This window comes from Cygnus olor, chromosome 16 (assembly GCF_009769625.2).
Source record: "Cygnus olor isolate bCygOlo1 chromosome 16, bCygOlo1.pri.v2, whole genome shotgun sequence".
NCBI lineage: Eukaryota > Metazoa > Chordata > Aves > Anseriformes > Anatidae > Cygnus > Cygnus olor.
This window is the reverse complement of record NC_049184.1, coordinates 102,762-116,713: the sequence shown is the minus strand read 5'-3', so window position 1 is coordinate 116,713 and position 13,952 is coordinate 102,762. Positions and strand designations below refer to the sequence as shown.

The 13,952-nt window shown below is 51.8% G+C and overlaps 1 protein-coding gene across 2 annotated transcripts in view; it reads left to right on the top strand.

The window, feature by feature from the left end:
• The window catches only part of L3MBTL1 (L3MBTL histone methyl-lysine binding protein 1), a 40,049-nt gene that overhangs the window by 21,598 nt on the left and 4,499 nt on the right, over nt 1-13,952 (top strand). The window contains exons 8-22 of one of the 2 annotated variants that reach the window (XM_040575522.1): nt 279-366; nt 2,490-2,581; nt 3,191-3,295; nt 4,209-4,344; nt 4,898-4,989; nt 6,034-6,185; nt 7,321-7,397; nt 7,823-7,908; nt 8,488-8,598; nt 8,882-8,996; nt 9,251-9,350; nt 10,379-10,576; nt 10,913-10,959; nt 11,933-12,090; nt 12,951-13,013. In XM_040575522.1, coding sequence (XP_040431456.1) covers nt 279-366; nt 2,490-2,581; nt 3,191-3,295; nt 4,209-4,344; nt 4,898-4,989; nt 6,034-6,185; nt 7,321-7,397; nt 7,823-7,908; nt 8,488-8,598; nt 8,882-8,996; nt 9,251-9,350; nt 10,379-10,576; nt 10,913-10,959; nt 11,933-12,090; nt 12,951-13,013 — 1,620 coding nt within the window. Of the gene's footprint in view, nt 1-278; nt 367-2,489; nt 2,582-3,190; nt 3,296-4,208; nt 4,345-4,888; nt 4,990-6,033; nt 6,186-7,320; nt 7,398-7,822; nt 7,909-8,487; nt 8,599-8,881; nt 8,997-9,250; nt 9,351-10,378; nt 10,577-10,912; nt 10,960-11,932; nt 12,091-12,950; nt 13,014-13,952 lie in introns of both variants that reach the window. The other variant, XM_040575521.1, reaches the window with a different exon arrangement.

Sequence of the window (13,952 nt, the reverse complement as noted above, 5' to 3'; positions counted from 1 at the left end):
ACTCTGACAAGGCAAAGAAGCTCTCCTTGCCAGCCCGGACTGTAGCTGATCCATACCAGGTGTGATTGCTACCACACAGTGCCAATATTTCCCCATTGGTTGGGTTCCCATCATCAGATCCTGTTGGCTTCCCATTTCTAGGCCAAGTACCAGTCAAATCATAGATGTTGTTGGAGGCCCATTATGGCCCTTGGTGCTGGCATGAGTGTACAACACGTTGCACAAACCTCTGCTCAGGAATCCAGATCTCCAACACTTTTTTCTGCCCTTGTGTCTAGGAGGAAAAGCAGGAAGAGAGGAAGAACTCTGTGGGAGACTCTGCCATCAGCAATCTGGAGGCTGACACATGGAATGGGAGCCAGCACGGTACGGAGGGGCCAGGTGGCGGTGGGGTGAGCGATCTTCTGGCACATCTGCGTGGCTGGGAGCAGAGCTGCGTGGCAGAGGCTGAGGGGTCCTGCTGTGGTCCTGCGGGGCTGGGCCTTCATTTTGGTGCTGCAGCAGAGTCAAGCACCCAGTTCCTTACGCTGGTACATGTTCCCAAAGGCTTGTAAACTTCTCTGCTTGCTTGATCCTGCTCTCTCTGTCTCTTTCCCTTTCTCTCCTTTCCTCTCTTCCTCCTCATGGGACGAGCGCACCCTTACAGCTACGGCTGTCTTCTTCAGAAGCTGTGCCATACTGTAGAGTGCTTTCTGGTCCTTCCCTTTGGGAATCTACCCTCCCTTGTGGATGCTGTGCTCTGAGAGGTGCTGTCCTGAGCAGTAATGTGACTCTGTGCCATGTTGGGCTTTCCCTTTGGATGGTCTCACAGGGAACTTCTCTCTTGTGATCAGGAGCTCACAAGTTTGGGAGCTGCTCTTGTAGATCTGGTGCCTCTGGAACCGAGCGATCTGGGGTTGTCTCATCTCACAGGGATCTATTCCTGGACCAAATCAGAGGAAAGCTCAAACACAGAGCTGTTGGCACTGAGGGAAGTTAGACAAGCTGAAAGATTCAGTGTTGCTTTTTTTTTTCCCTAGAGTGTGATGGGGATGAAAGAGGAAAGCTTGAAAAAGTACTGGAAGTAAACATTTATGGAAATTTTTTTTCTTTGAATAGTGAAAGGTCATAGTTAAAGTAATTTTATAATGAAACTGTTCCAGCTTCATACTCCCCTCCATACTCCCCTGATTTTGTGCTGAGTTAAACACTATTGAAAAGAGAGGTCATATTTGCTTGCCAGGTCCTTTTCTCTACAGTATGAGCTCTGAACATGTAATCTTCCCTGCTGCTTACAAGTAAGCAGTGCTGAACCTTGTTACTTTCAACATTTTATTTTCTCCTATTTTAGAAGTACGTCAGTAGACAAACTACACACCTGGATACTTCAGTGCAGTAGAGTAGGTGTACACTCTGTCTCTGGGTGTATTCATCATTCCCCAGAAGCATAGAATTTGTACTTAGGGATTCCCTGAACATATTTTGCTGCTTTTTTCTGTCCTAAACAGTAATAAGGGTATTTGTCTTAATAATTAAATGAAGTATCTGTGTTAGTAACCTTGCTCACCAAAGCTCTGCTTTAATTTTGCCTGCAAGTTCCCATTTTTTCTGTCTCCACTGCCTCTAAGCCCAAGGGAGGAAGGAGTAGGTCTGTCTTTCTCCTGCATTTCTGGCCTGTCCTACAGAAGACAGTCTGCCAAGGCTGATCTGCAAATGTGAGTTACTTAGTGCAGGACTAAGGACTGCACTCCTGGAGTCCGTTCAGGTGCTTTGAAGCAGGGAGAAAAAGTAGACAGAGGGCAAGAAATTTGGGTTGTATCTTCTGTGCCTCGGACAAGGTCTCTGTGGACTTCCTCAAGGGGTTGACAGCATGAAGGGTCACCTCCCTGCCTACAAAGAGACAATGCTGTCTTCTTTAAATGAGTGTTATAAGGGTAAATGCACCTCTATGGCATCAGAGTGGTCCTGGTATGCTGAGGGGGACTCAGCTGAATGTCTCAGAGCAGAGGATAGCAGAGCTGGTGCCTTCAGAGTGGAAGTGGGAGGTGAATCTGCTGCTGGTTTGATGTCTGGGAGCTCCTTGTATTCCCAGACCTCTAGATGGATTGTGCTGGCTGTCCCAAATCTGTCAGCTCTGTGGCCATTTTGGATGTACTGGCTGGAGGACTGGTTGCAGAGGTATCCTGATGTTTTTGCACAAGATGGCTTGTTCTTCAGGGGCCTTGCATGCCTTCCTAGAGTGTTGTACAGTGACGAAAGACATTTTGGTCACAGGGACCTGTGAGAGAGAGACTTTTGTCTCTGTCCATCCTTGGACAGCTGGCTAGGTTTGTTGGAGAAGGGGCTCTGGTAGGACAGTGCTCGGCTCTGCAGGGATGCAGGACTGTGCGTGAGAGCGGGATGTGGCCCCCGCAGGACCCACGCACTCACCTGCCCCGAGGCAGGCAGGGACTGGGGCTGGAGCGGACCCTCAGCAGCGCCTCTTGTGTGTGCGTTTGTGCTGCGCTCAGGTGCCAGCGAGGAGAAGAAAGAAGGCTGGTCTTGGGCGTCGTACCTGGAGGAGCAGAAAGCTGTCGCTGCCCCTTTAGATCTCTTCCAGGATGTGAGTTGGGTTTTTCCTGTCTTTTTCCCCTCTTTGGTCTTCTCTTTTCTTTCCCTTTTTTTTTCCCATCCCTCCTCTTTCTCCTCTCTTCCTTGCTTCCCTGTTTTGTGGGGCTCTGAGGGATAAGCAAGCACTCCCATCTTCACCTGAAGGTGACCAGTCAGCCTCCAGCTTTGATTGCCCCAAGTCCCACTCCCCATAAGGATGCTGTCCCCCATCCCAAGCACCCCGTGATCTGCCTGTGGTTCTGGCAGGTTGGTGGATCCCTTCCAGTCCTTCCTCAAGTCCAGGTCTGGGCTCTCCTGAGGCCGTGCTGGGTGCCGCACCCCTGCTCCCCAGGGTGCAAGAAGAGCCCAAGCCCCATGCCCCACTCCCTGTCAGCCCTGGGACACCCTGCCCTGACAGCAGCAACAGACACAAACCTGCAAGGAGGTGGAAGAAGGTGTTTTTCTGTGTAAAAGGAACTTCAATTTAGCTGACAACATAACCTGTTGCTCACAGTCTCCTGGGCCCAGCAGCTCCCGTAGCTTGATGGTTGCTCCTTGGGATGGTTCTAGACTCATGTACGTCTGTCATTTTTTTACACTGTAGCTTAATTTTTGTTTCCAGTACCAAGTAGCTTCCCAGCACAAGAATGGCTTTAAAGTGGGGATGAAGCTGGAGGGAATCGACCCACAACACCCATCCATGTACTTTATCCTGACAGTGGCTGAGGTAAGGCGCCTTTGGTTTCCTCGTCCCTCAGTCCCTCCACGGGCTCCTCATGCCTGCCCAGCAGGAGGCTCTACAGGAGAGGAGGTTCCTCTGGGGTGCTGGTGGAGGGCCCTCGCCTGCATGCTGCTGCCAGCACCACATGGGATGAGCTGGCACTCCGGCACCTCAGTCACGTTTCCTTCTAGTTTTTATGGGTGGGCAGGAGACAGTACAGTGGAGCAGCTGCCGTATCCCAGCCTCATTAATCTCTCCACCACCCTGACACAGCAGAGAAATGGGGGAAGAAATGGTGGTGATGGCAACAGTGTTTTACTTTTGAGTTGATGCCAATCAGACAGGTCTGAGCCCTGGAGATGAACGGTGTGAAGGTGCCTCATTGCCCTTTCTTGTGTCCTTGGAGGCTCTCTGTCTCCGGGGCTCTCCATGTGGCCCCATGGCATGCCCCCAAAACAGCTTTGCATTGCAATGCTCCTCGGGCCCATAGGCAGCCAGGGAGATGAGCCATTGTTCTTGCTGCTAGAGATTTCACAAAATCAACATGGCGTTTAGCCAAAACCTCTGTGTGAGCACCTTCCCAGGTGCAGAAAAGGAAATCTTTGCACATTCTGGATCCGTCAGATGCAGTGAATACAAAAGTGTCCCACCATGGCGTCTTAAGCAACAGCCTGAACCCTTCTGCTTAGAGATGGCTTGTGGAGGCCTTGCACTTGCCTTGCTTCATGTCAGACACCTCTTGGGACTGGCATGTGCCTCCTGATTTGTGCACTGGCATATGATTGTGGCTCTTAAGTGCTTGGCTTCCTTAAGTGCTGTGCTGAAATGGTGCGTGGGAGGAGTGGTGTGTGGCACACCAAACCAGGGACAGCAGGAGGTTTCCATGGGCCTTTCCTTCTCCTGCTCTCCCTGTGGGTAGGTGTGTGGTTACCGGATGCGCCTCCACTTTGATGGCTACTCTGAGTGTCATGATTTCTGGCTGAATGCTGACTCCCCTGACATCCACCCTGCGGGCTGGTTTGAGGAGACAGGACATAAACTCCAGCCTCCAAAAGGTAAGGAGTTGGAGAGTCTCGGTTAGCAGGCCCTGTTGAAGGAGGGGGGTGAATAATGGGTCCCCAGTCAAAGAGTCAGAAATGGGGACAGGGTGGCTCCATGGGTCCCAGGAGGGACGATACTATGCTGGGGGTTGCCCCATGACACCTCTTCAGGTACCTATCATGACTAAACTTCTCTGCTCATTCCCATTCTGGGTCAAAGCCCCATTACCCTGGATGTCCCGGTGCCAGGCCGGAGCCTGGCGGCTGTGCTGCCCTGACCAGGGTATGGTGCACCCTGGGGCAGGCAGGACCAGTGCTCTCCGGGGAGGAGCTGGGCTCTGTTTCTCCACTCCATTACTAACATTTCATAGCAATTACAAATCATCTATTGGCTTAAACCATGGGCTGTGGGAGATGAAGGACTGTTCAAAACCCAATCCACCTGCAGCTGGACACACTTGGCAGGGTGAGGGCTGGATGTATTAGGATGGCTGGGCTCAGCCACATGGCCTTCTGTCTGGCTCTCTGTGAACTTGCTGCTCTCATTTCTCTTCATGAGGGGTTTTAGGTTATAAGGAGGAAGAATTCAGCTGGACAAACTACCTGAAGATAACAAAGGCTCAAGCAGCTCCTAAGCAACTCTTCGTGATCCGAAATACTGTGAGTGGCAGCTTCTCGTTCCTGTCAGAACCTTCAGGTTCCCCTCTGACTGAGTGCTGGGCTTTTCTCTGTCCACCCCACACTTCTCAAACCCACAGTGCACAGGGCCAGGAGAGTGCACTGCTTGCATTGCTTATCTAGATGTGGCATGCTTTGCTGCCGAGGATCTGTAACTTGGACACTAGTTTGGTGTGCCCAGAATTGGAGCTGATCTGATTCGCTGTTTCATCTAGGTCCATCTCATGGACAGTTACATCTGTCACAAAGGTATTGGTTTGGGCCAATGAGAGCCATTACTCTCAACAATTATTTTGCCAAAGAAAACCAAAACAAAAACAGTTAATGTTCCATAAGTATAATTCTTTTGCCACTGTTTTCTGTCTTCATTATCTCTGTCTCTACCTTTTTTTCATATGGCAGCTTTGGTAAGGTAAGTGAGAGTACAGTGGAATGCAAAATCCTGATGGTTTCTTTGTCAGCTGCAGAGGAAACAGCCTCCTGATAAATCAGCCTCTTCAAGTTATTTACTGTGTCTAAATCCTCCTCCTTGACTAATGGGTTCCTTGCCAAGGTGGGGATATATTTGCTGCAACAATCCCACTAGCACACATGATAGTGGTTTGCACAGGTTTTGGATCCAAGTATTAAAGGTAAGGTAGGATGCAGGGCACTGTCCCACCTCTTCCTGCCAAGCCTAGGGCATTAGTAACTGCTACCACTGGGGGAGCATGACTACAAATGTAATGCTAAATCTGAATCAGTGTAAGTTGGAGGCTGCTTTTCTCTTTGTTTATAGGAGATCCTGAGGGTCTGAAGACCTTTTTCCTCTTTATTTTTATCACCAGGCTGAGTTACTTACCCTCTGCCTGTTTTCTTGTGCGCCCAGGAGGGCACTGCTCTTCTGGGACCCTAAGTGGTCCCGGGCCTTCCTGGAGGCCAGAGATCTGGTTTGGGGCAGGTGCCCTCTTGCAGTGGGCAAGGTAAGCAGTTACAAGTGTGCTGGAATCTAGGCTGTGAAAGAAACCTGCCTCTCTCTCCTCCCAGCACGAGGCTCCTCCAGGCTTTGAGGTGGGCATGAAGCTTGAGGCTGTGGACCGCATGAACCCTTCCCTGATCTGTGTTGCCACAGTGACTGACGTGGTGGACAATCGCTTTTTGGTGCACTTTGACAACTGGGATGATACTTATGACTACTGGTAAGTGCACAGAGGCTTCTGGGTTTCCAGTGCCAGGGAGACACCGTGCTGCTGCTTCAGCAAGAGTGATGAGGTGCTCTAGAAAGCATAGGATGATACCACAAGCATGCTGCTGCTGACAGGCTGCCAGTGACCTAGTGAGAATCATGGAATCATAAAGGTTGGAAAAGACCTTTAAGATCATCAAGTTCACCCATCAACCTGACCTACCTAGCCCTGTCACTAAACCATGTCCTGGGATGGGGACTCCACGACTTCACTGGGCAGCCTGTTCGAATGCCCTCTAAACCCCTTCTCCATGAAGAAATTCTTAATATTCAATCCAAACCTCTCCTGGCCCAACTTGAGAACATTATGAGACTGTGAGGCAGGGGGTCACCCACCCATGCTGGGGTACAAACTTTACCTGTCCAATGTCACCTTCTGGGCCATTGCCATGGCCTTCTGGTTAACACAGGGCTAAGACAGGCCCGATCACAAGCCATGGGCTGATGGGTGGGTAATTGTTTGACTTGGTGTGTGTGAGTGGGAAGGTGTCCCAGTTGAGGCCGATTAAGGTCAAGTAGCACAAGAAGGGGTGAGAACAGTTCTGCTTCCTGCTTTGTGGCTGAAGCTATCTGATGTTCTCTCTCACTTTGCAGTACAAGGAGCTGTGGGGTTGCAGCAGTTTCTGTCCGTGGCTGCTCCTTGCTCACTGGTGTTGGGCACAAGCAATGTCTGCTGCATGCTATGTCCTCGCGTGTTCTGTGGTGTACTTGAAGCTGTGACCAGGGTGTGAGCCCCCCAGGTTGTCCAGATCCAACTGCTCTGAGCTCTGAAAGGCATGGCATATCTCCCTCCCTATGGGATTGCTTTCTCTGAGCAGCTCTGATGCAGGGCTTGCACCCAGGGCGCATTCGTGTCCTGCTCCAGTGAGCTTGGGTACTCCCACAATAGCCTTTGCTCTGCTAGGGCCTGGGTCACTCGGCGATAAGGGTGCTGTACAAAGCCTTCGTTTCTGCAGGGGCTTTTGCTGGTGGTGCTGGTCTCGGCTGTGCTGCTGGCTGGCCTGCTCAGGACCCTGGCAGCCTGCACTGTCTGGCAGTGGTGAGCCAGGTATTTCAGTCCTGTATAACAGTTCAGGTGTGTCTTCTAGGTGTGACCCCAGCAGTCCATACATCCACCCGGTCGGATGGTGTCAGGAGCATGGCAAACCCCTCACACCTCCTCAAGGTGAGCTGGTGGCTGGGGAACGCAGCCTTCACTGGTGCATCACCTCAGGGATGGGCCTTCTAGGGTGGGACAGAGTGCCTGGGGGCTCAAACTCCATGGCCTGTGCTTGCCTGCAGGCCCGGGCAGTTTCCTTCAGCGAAATCACAGCCGAGGTTCTTGTACATGTGTTCAGGTACAGCATGGTGTTTGTGTCAGGCCACGAGGAGAGATCAGGAAGAGACAAGCTATATATGCAGGCCCAAATGTTTCTGCTTCCCTTCACCCTGGGTTTTATGGTCCACGAGGAAATAGTAGCACATCTCAATGTCTCTCAGATTCCCACATGCCTGACACAGGCTTGGTTGGTCCTTCGGGGCAGTAGTACGTTCTGGGATACTTGATGTCTTCTAGTTTGTGTCTCACCTTCTGCATCTTCCCCCTTCTAGATTATCCTGACCCTGACAACTTCATCTGGGAAAAGTACTTAAAAGAAACTGGAGCATCTGCTGTTCCAGCTTGGGCCTTTAAAGTGGTGAGTACCACATTGTCTGCTCCATTGTGCCTGGGCAGGAATTCAGGTTTTCTCCATTGTCAGGTCTTCGCTTTTATGAAAAGTAAAATGATGTTTAGTATTCTCCTGCCACAGGCCTGGGATCTGGATCTACAGTCTAAGTTCAGAAGTCAGAGCTATCCTGGGCAAATAGTTCAAAACTGAGAAAAATGGGAAGTATGACCATCGCCCTTGGTAGACAGAAGCTCTGTGGTGGGAAATCATTTAAGTTTGCTTGATAGTTGTCTCCAATTGCTGCAACAGCAGATGTATCCAGCCAAGTGCAGCTGTGCTATAAATGCCCTAAATGTGTCTCCTGAAGGCCTTCTTCCCTTGGGAAAAGATTTCCCATCTTGTTAGAAACACAGCTCAGATCACGGAGCGCTGTCCTCACTCTCTCCTGGTGTTCACCATGAGCGGCTCTTATCTGGACAGAACAGGGGACAGGGCTAGGAGCTAGGCTTTAGGAACACATTTGCTGCTGGGAAATCAAATCAGCATCTGAGAGTCATGTGAGCCTGGAGCATGGAACCTGCTGATCTGGGCTTTTCTTTGTCCCAGCGCCCACCCCATGGCTTCCTGGTCAACATGAAGCTGGAGGCAGTGGACAGAAGAACTCCTTCCTTTATCCGAGTGGCTAGTGTGGAGGATGTGGAAGATCATAGGATAAAGGTGGGTTCTGGAGTCTCAATGCTGAGCCTGTGTCCAGGCACTGTGCTGGCTTGCTCCTGCCCTTCCTAACCCACTGCCAGCTGCAACAGCAATTTGTGTAGAGGTCTGTAGAAGTACGCAGTGTGTAAGATGGCAGGTCCCATTGCCTGGTTCCAGGAGCGGAGCAGAGTCTTGTGTTGCAGTTCAGCTTTGCTCTGCTTCTTCTGTCAGCTTGGAAGGCTCCAGAGCTCCTCAGAGAGGTGCCCTGAGGTTTGAAGGGTGACCTCTCTACTTATCTCCCCAGATCCATTTTGACGGCTGGAGCCATGTGTATGATTTCTGGATTGATGCAGATCATCCGGACATCCACCCCATAGGCTGGTGCTCAAAAACTGGGCACCCACTGCAGCCTCCTCTTAGTAAGTTCTGGGCCTGGGCATCCCCTAATACCAGGGCCCAAGTGTGCCAGATCCCCACTGTCACCATCACCTGTCCATGTGCAGAAAAGGGAGGGTGCGGTCGTGGTGCTAGCCAAGGGTGGGCAGGGAGGAAGGGCTTCTACTGCAGGGTTGGGAAAATCCTTCCTGTGTGGTGCAGGCAGGGAGCCCAGAGCCCTGGCTCTGCCTGGGGTTATGGCCACAACAGTGCATCCCCTGTTCTCCTTCTGGTCTAGGGCCAAAGGAACCAGCCTCCTCTTCCCATGGGGGCTGCCCAACCCTGGGCTGCAAGAACATGCCTCACACCAAGAGCTCCAAATACAGCTTTCACCACAGGTGAGCTCCCCAGCTCGGCTCAGAGGGGCAGGGCTCCCATGCCAGCCCTGCTCCCGGGCCTTCCTCTGCTCCCCTGCACCTGCACGCCCCTGCAACTGTCAGCAACCAGCCCCTGCACCCAGCCCGTGCTTGGCTCTGCCTCCAGCTCAGGGACAGCTCTTGCTTTCTCTGGGCCAAGCCTGTGAGACAGTCCAGAGCCCGCTACCAGGGGAACTCCTGACAAAATGGTGCATCCCCACCTGTGCATGCCCTGTGCCCCCTATAGCTCCTGGGGACATTCTTCATGCCCATCTGCCAAGGGGTCGTATAGGCCTTGTAGGGGACAGCCCCTACATACTTTTAAGACGCTGTTCATGGATGGATGAACATTGATGGATGAACATGGCTTTGAGGATGATATTCCTCCCACCCCTTGTGGATACCCTTTCACTGTGAGGTTGTAAACGGGGAAGTACTGAGAGGGGATGTTGCATATCCCTCAGGGCTTTGTCAGTTGCTTGCATGACCCTTTTCAGGGGAAATCGGGACTGATGTAATGCTGATCCCAGCATGGCAGGCTGGCATCAGAGCAGAGGAGTGACTACAGCAGAGAGTACTTGAGGATTAGAGAGGCAGATCTGGCTCTTGAGGGTTTCTCTACTGCCCACAGTCATAACACATGCTTCGTCCTTACTCTGAGGCTAGTCTGGTTGCCTGTGGGGGCAAGGAAGGGAGTATGGAAAATGTTATGAACCCCGCTGACCTGCTTGATCAGCATTCTGGTGACTTGTACATGGTGGCTGTGATGGCAGCACAGAAGGTAGGACAGGTGTTTGTACCTGGAGGAGCTAGGTTTGCCCTGCCTGTGAGCCAGTGCACATCGCACCCTGGACCAGGGAATTTGTTCAGCAAGTCTGTACTGCACTTTGTACGGCCTGGGCTATGGCTTCCTGTGGCTGAGGGCAGAAGTGTGGCCCTGCCACCAGGTGGCTTCACCCCTGTCCTGCCCCGTGCTGAGTCTAACTCTTGCCTCCCTGTCTGCTCCCTAGGAAGTGCCCCACACCAGGCTGTGATGGGTCAGGACATGTGACTGGGAGATTCACAGCCCACTACTGCCTCTCAGGGTGCCCGCTGGCAGAGAAGAACCAGGGCAGACTCAAGGCAGACTTGTCCGACACTGAGGCCTCAGCTCGCAAGAGGAACCTGATGGGCTTCCCTCAGCGGAAGAAATCCCGGCACCACGGGAGGTAGGGCCACGCCTGGCAAGCCCCGTGCAGCAGTGCGGGCCACCTGTGCTACACTTGGCATCCCTAGGATGGATGGCTGAGCTGGAGAGGCTCCTTGCCTGTGGGGCAGCGTGCTTGTAGACAGCTGGCATTTGTTATTGCAGCTCTCTTGGGTCACCTCAGGCACCTCTCCTGTTTTTTTGTTTCACATTTTGTGTTATTGGCTGTCAACCCTTTTTACCAGGATCTGAGAGGTAATCCTTACTCCTACTGCCAAGGCATTGCTCTGTGCAGTGTGGAGAAGGGCACTTGGGCCAGTCCCAACCCAGTTGGAAATCAGTTTTCCTGTCTCTTTAGAGGGCGACCTCCAAAGTACCGGAAGATCCAGCAGGAAGACTTCCAAAGTAAGTGTGTTCCTCTGCCATGGTGTCTTCTCGGAGCAGAAGTGAGACGAGGGGAGCAGAGGTGGTGGCTAGCAGAGGCAGGTCTCTCCTTGGCTCGCTCAGTCAGACCTTGCAGAGGTCGGCACCAAGCTGAGAGGCTGTGTAGAGCTCATAATGTCAAAGCCAACCATCTGAGAAGGGATGTCCATGCCTCTTACCAGAGTTCTGGTGGGTCCCTTGTCACTTCTCTTGATTTATATCTGGGAATCTTTGAGTATTATAGGATAGGGAATTAGGACCCTCTCTCTGTGGCAGTGCATTTTCCTAGGCACTTTGTCTTATCCAGACCTGTGCCTTCATCCTATGGATGCTGTACCCCAGAAACTCAGTGTGAGGTGCCACATTACTGCTACAGTACAGAAACTGTTGATGAACAACAGTACTTGTTTGGCATTTAGTTCTGATGATCAACATAAGACAGTAAATGGCTCTCAGGTGGAAAGGTATTTCTTCTAGCCAGTATCATTTTTACCATGGGCTGGCCTGGTGTTTACCCTAGTACTGGGATTGAATGAAGATCTCTTCTTGGAAGTCATCATTGGTGCACTGGAGCAGAGACAAGGGCTTAAAGCTTTGTTAAAAACCTGAAATGGACTGAATGATAAGGGATGGCATTCTGGTGTGAAATTTGGCTTGGAAGTTTAGTACAGTATGGAAAACAGAGAGAAGGTGGTGAGAACAAGGCAAAGTCAAGCTTGTTGTTGCTAAACTTCTTCCCTTACCATCTGCAATCCCACCAAACTGAAGCCTTTGATGCATTACTCTCCTGTTAATTCAAGGGACAACCACTAGCTCTTGATAACTTGGACCCATGAGACCATTTGCTCCTAGCCCCAGGCCTGTCCCTCAACAGAGTCCTCTCCAAGGCTTGTAGGATGGGATGGGATGTTCTCATCGCTCTTCCTTGTGTTACACCTTGCATTTTTATTGCCAGCTATTTCTTCAGACAATATGCACCAGTCGCTCTTCATGTCTGCCCTGTCTGCCCATCCTGACCGCTCTCTGTCACTCTGCTGGGAACAGCATTGCAAACTCCTGCCAGGGGTGGCTGGCATCACAGCAACCACAGTGGCCAAGTGGACCATCGATGAGGTAAGGCAGTTTTGGAGGTTGTGTGCTGGCTTTTAAACCACTGGCATGACTGGGAACACTCCAGCTGGCTGTGCAGTGCCATGGTACATGTACCAGGCACAGAAGGGCTTTAGTGGCCTCTTCCCTAGGCTATCAAGAAAGTGCCCCTTGTGGCATACAGTGTGGACAGCTGCCAGTCACCTGCCCTTAAGGCAGCTGCGGGGAGCACATGCACAACTACCAGATTCTAGCTTGACTTGGATGTGACATTAGCAGGGCAGGCAGGTGAAGGTAAACAGCAGTCTCTTCATTTAGCATGATGCAGTTTTACAAAGAAGTCAGTTTCCTCTTTTCTAAGTAAAACAACAACAACGCAAAACTGTAGACTGCAAATAAGGAGTCACTTAGGAAAGTGTCTCCTCTGAAGAAATCTTTACATCTGATTTTTCCTTGTCACCTTCATTCACTTTCTTTGGCATCTGTAACAGCTGTTCTTGAGGCCTGTGTAGCTGGCCTCTGGCATTGGAGAGGCAGCCCCAGCAGACAGCCCTGCCTGATTTCCATTGTAACCTTCTGTGTGCACCACTCCTGCCCCAGCCCCTCTGTTGGAATCATCTTGCTGTGCTAAAGATGACTTACTGGAGATAAAACGGCTGTAGCATTTGCTACTCTGGGGCTGGAGAAGGCTGACACCCGTGCCTTGCTCCAAGAGGGATCTCTAGGCATGGGAGAGTGCTGCAACTGCAGCACTTTGCCCTAACAGGCACGTGTTACCTTACAGGAGCCAAAAATGCTTCTGTGGAAATGAGGATGTGGGCTTGTAGGGTGTCTGCAGCCAGAAACATTGCTTCCATCTTGACATTTCTCTCTGTTTATTCCAGGTTTTTAGCTTTGTTCAGACTCTGACGGGTTGCGAGGACCAAGCCAAACTCTTCAAGGATGAGGTGAGAAGGGCTGGAGGATGAGTGAAGGCAGCCAAGGACAGCTGTTTGCCCACAGGGGAGGGAAGAACTGGCCAGTGCTGTTTCCTTCAGCAGCTCTGCCACTAGATGCTTAGAGCATGTCCCCCACCTGGCAGTGATTCCCATGCTGCATTCCAGTGTGTAGCTGTCTGCTTGTGCAGAGGGTAACAGGAGGGAGATTCTGACCCCTAACTCGTGCTGCCTTGTTCTGTGCTGCATGGGTGAGGAATGAACCCTCTGAGGAGGCTGGGATGGGGTAGCAGGGAGCATGGTGCTGCAGTCTCGGTAGCATCATTGCCTCCTGAGGGAAACTGCTTAATCCACATCCATTCATCTTTCCCCTCCTGCATCCTCTCACCAACACATCAGTTTGGCAACACTGCTGTCCATCAAGGAGGTTCATGATTTTTAGACCCATCTGTGGACAGACACGCAAAGGGAACGGCTTTCTAGCATGTGCAATACACCCAGGGCAGGCTGATCACAGACACGCTGGGTACAGCAAGTGTCCCAGCCTGTTAAAAAATGGTCCCTGTGCTTTAAGGGTGCTCAGCATGCAAAGCCAAGCTGGGAGCAGCCTCCATCCATGCTGGTGCCTGGAGCAGGGAATGGCTTGGTGTTTGCCCAGAGTGGCTTGCCTGTTGGCTGTCCTGTTCCCAGAGCCTGGGCCAGCTCCAGTGGGACCGCCTGGGCCAGCCCCTGGATGGGCCTTTCCCTATCCCTGCCCCAATTCCGGGTGCATGAGTTCCCAGCTCTGGCTTATCTGGGGCAGTGTGGGAGCACCGTGGGTGGCCCCTGCCTTGCTTCATGTGAACAGGAATGCTGCTGTGGCAGCCCACCAAGGGCTGTGAATGTAGCTGTGCATGTCCCCAGAGAGTAACTGAGCTGTCTGTCTCTGGGAGGTCACAGCCTGGGCTGTTG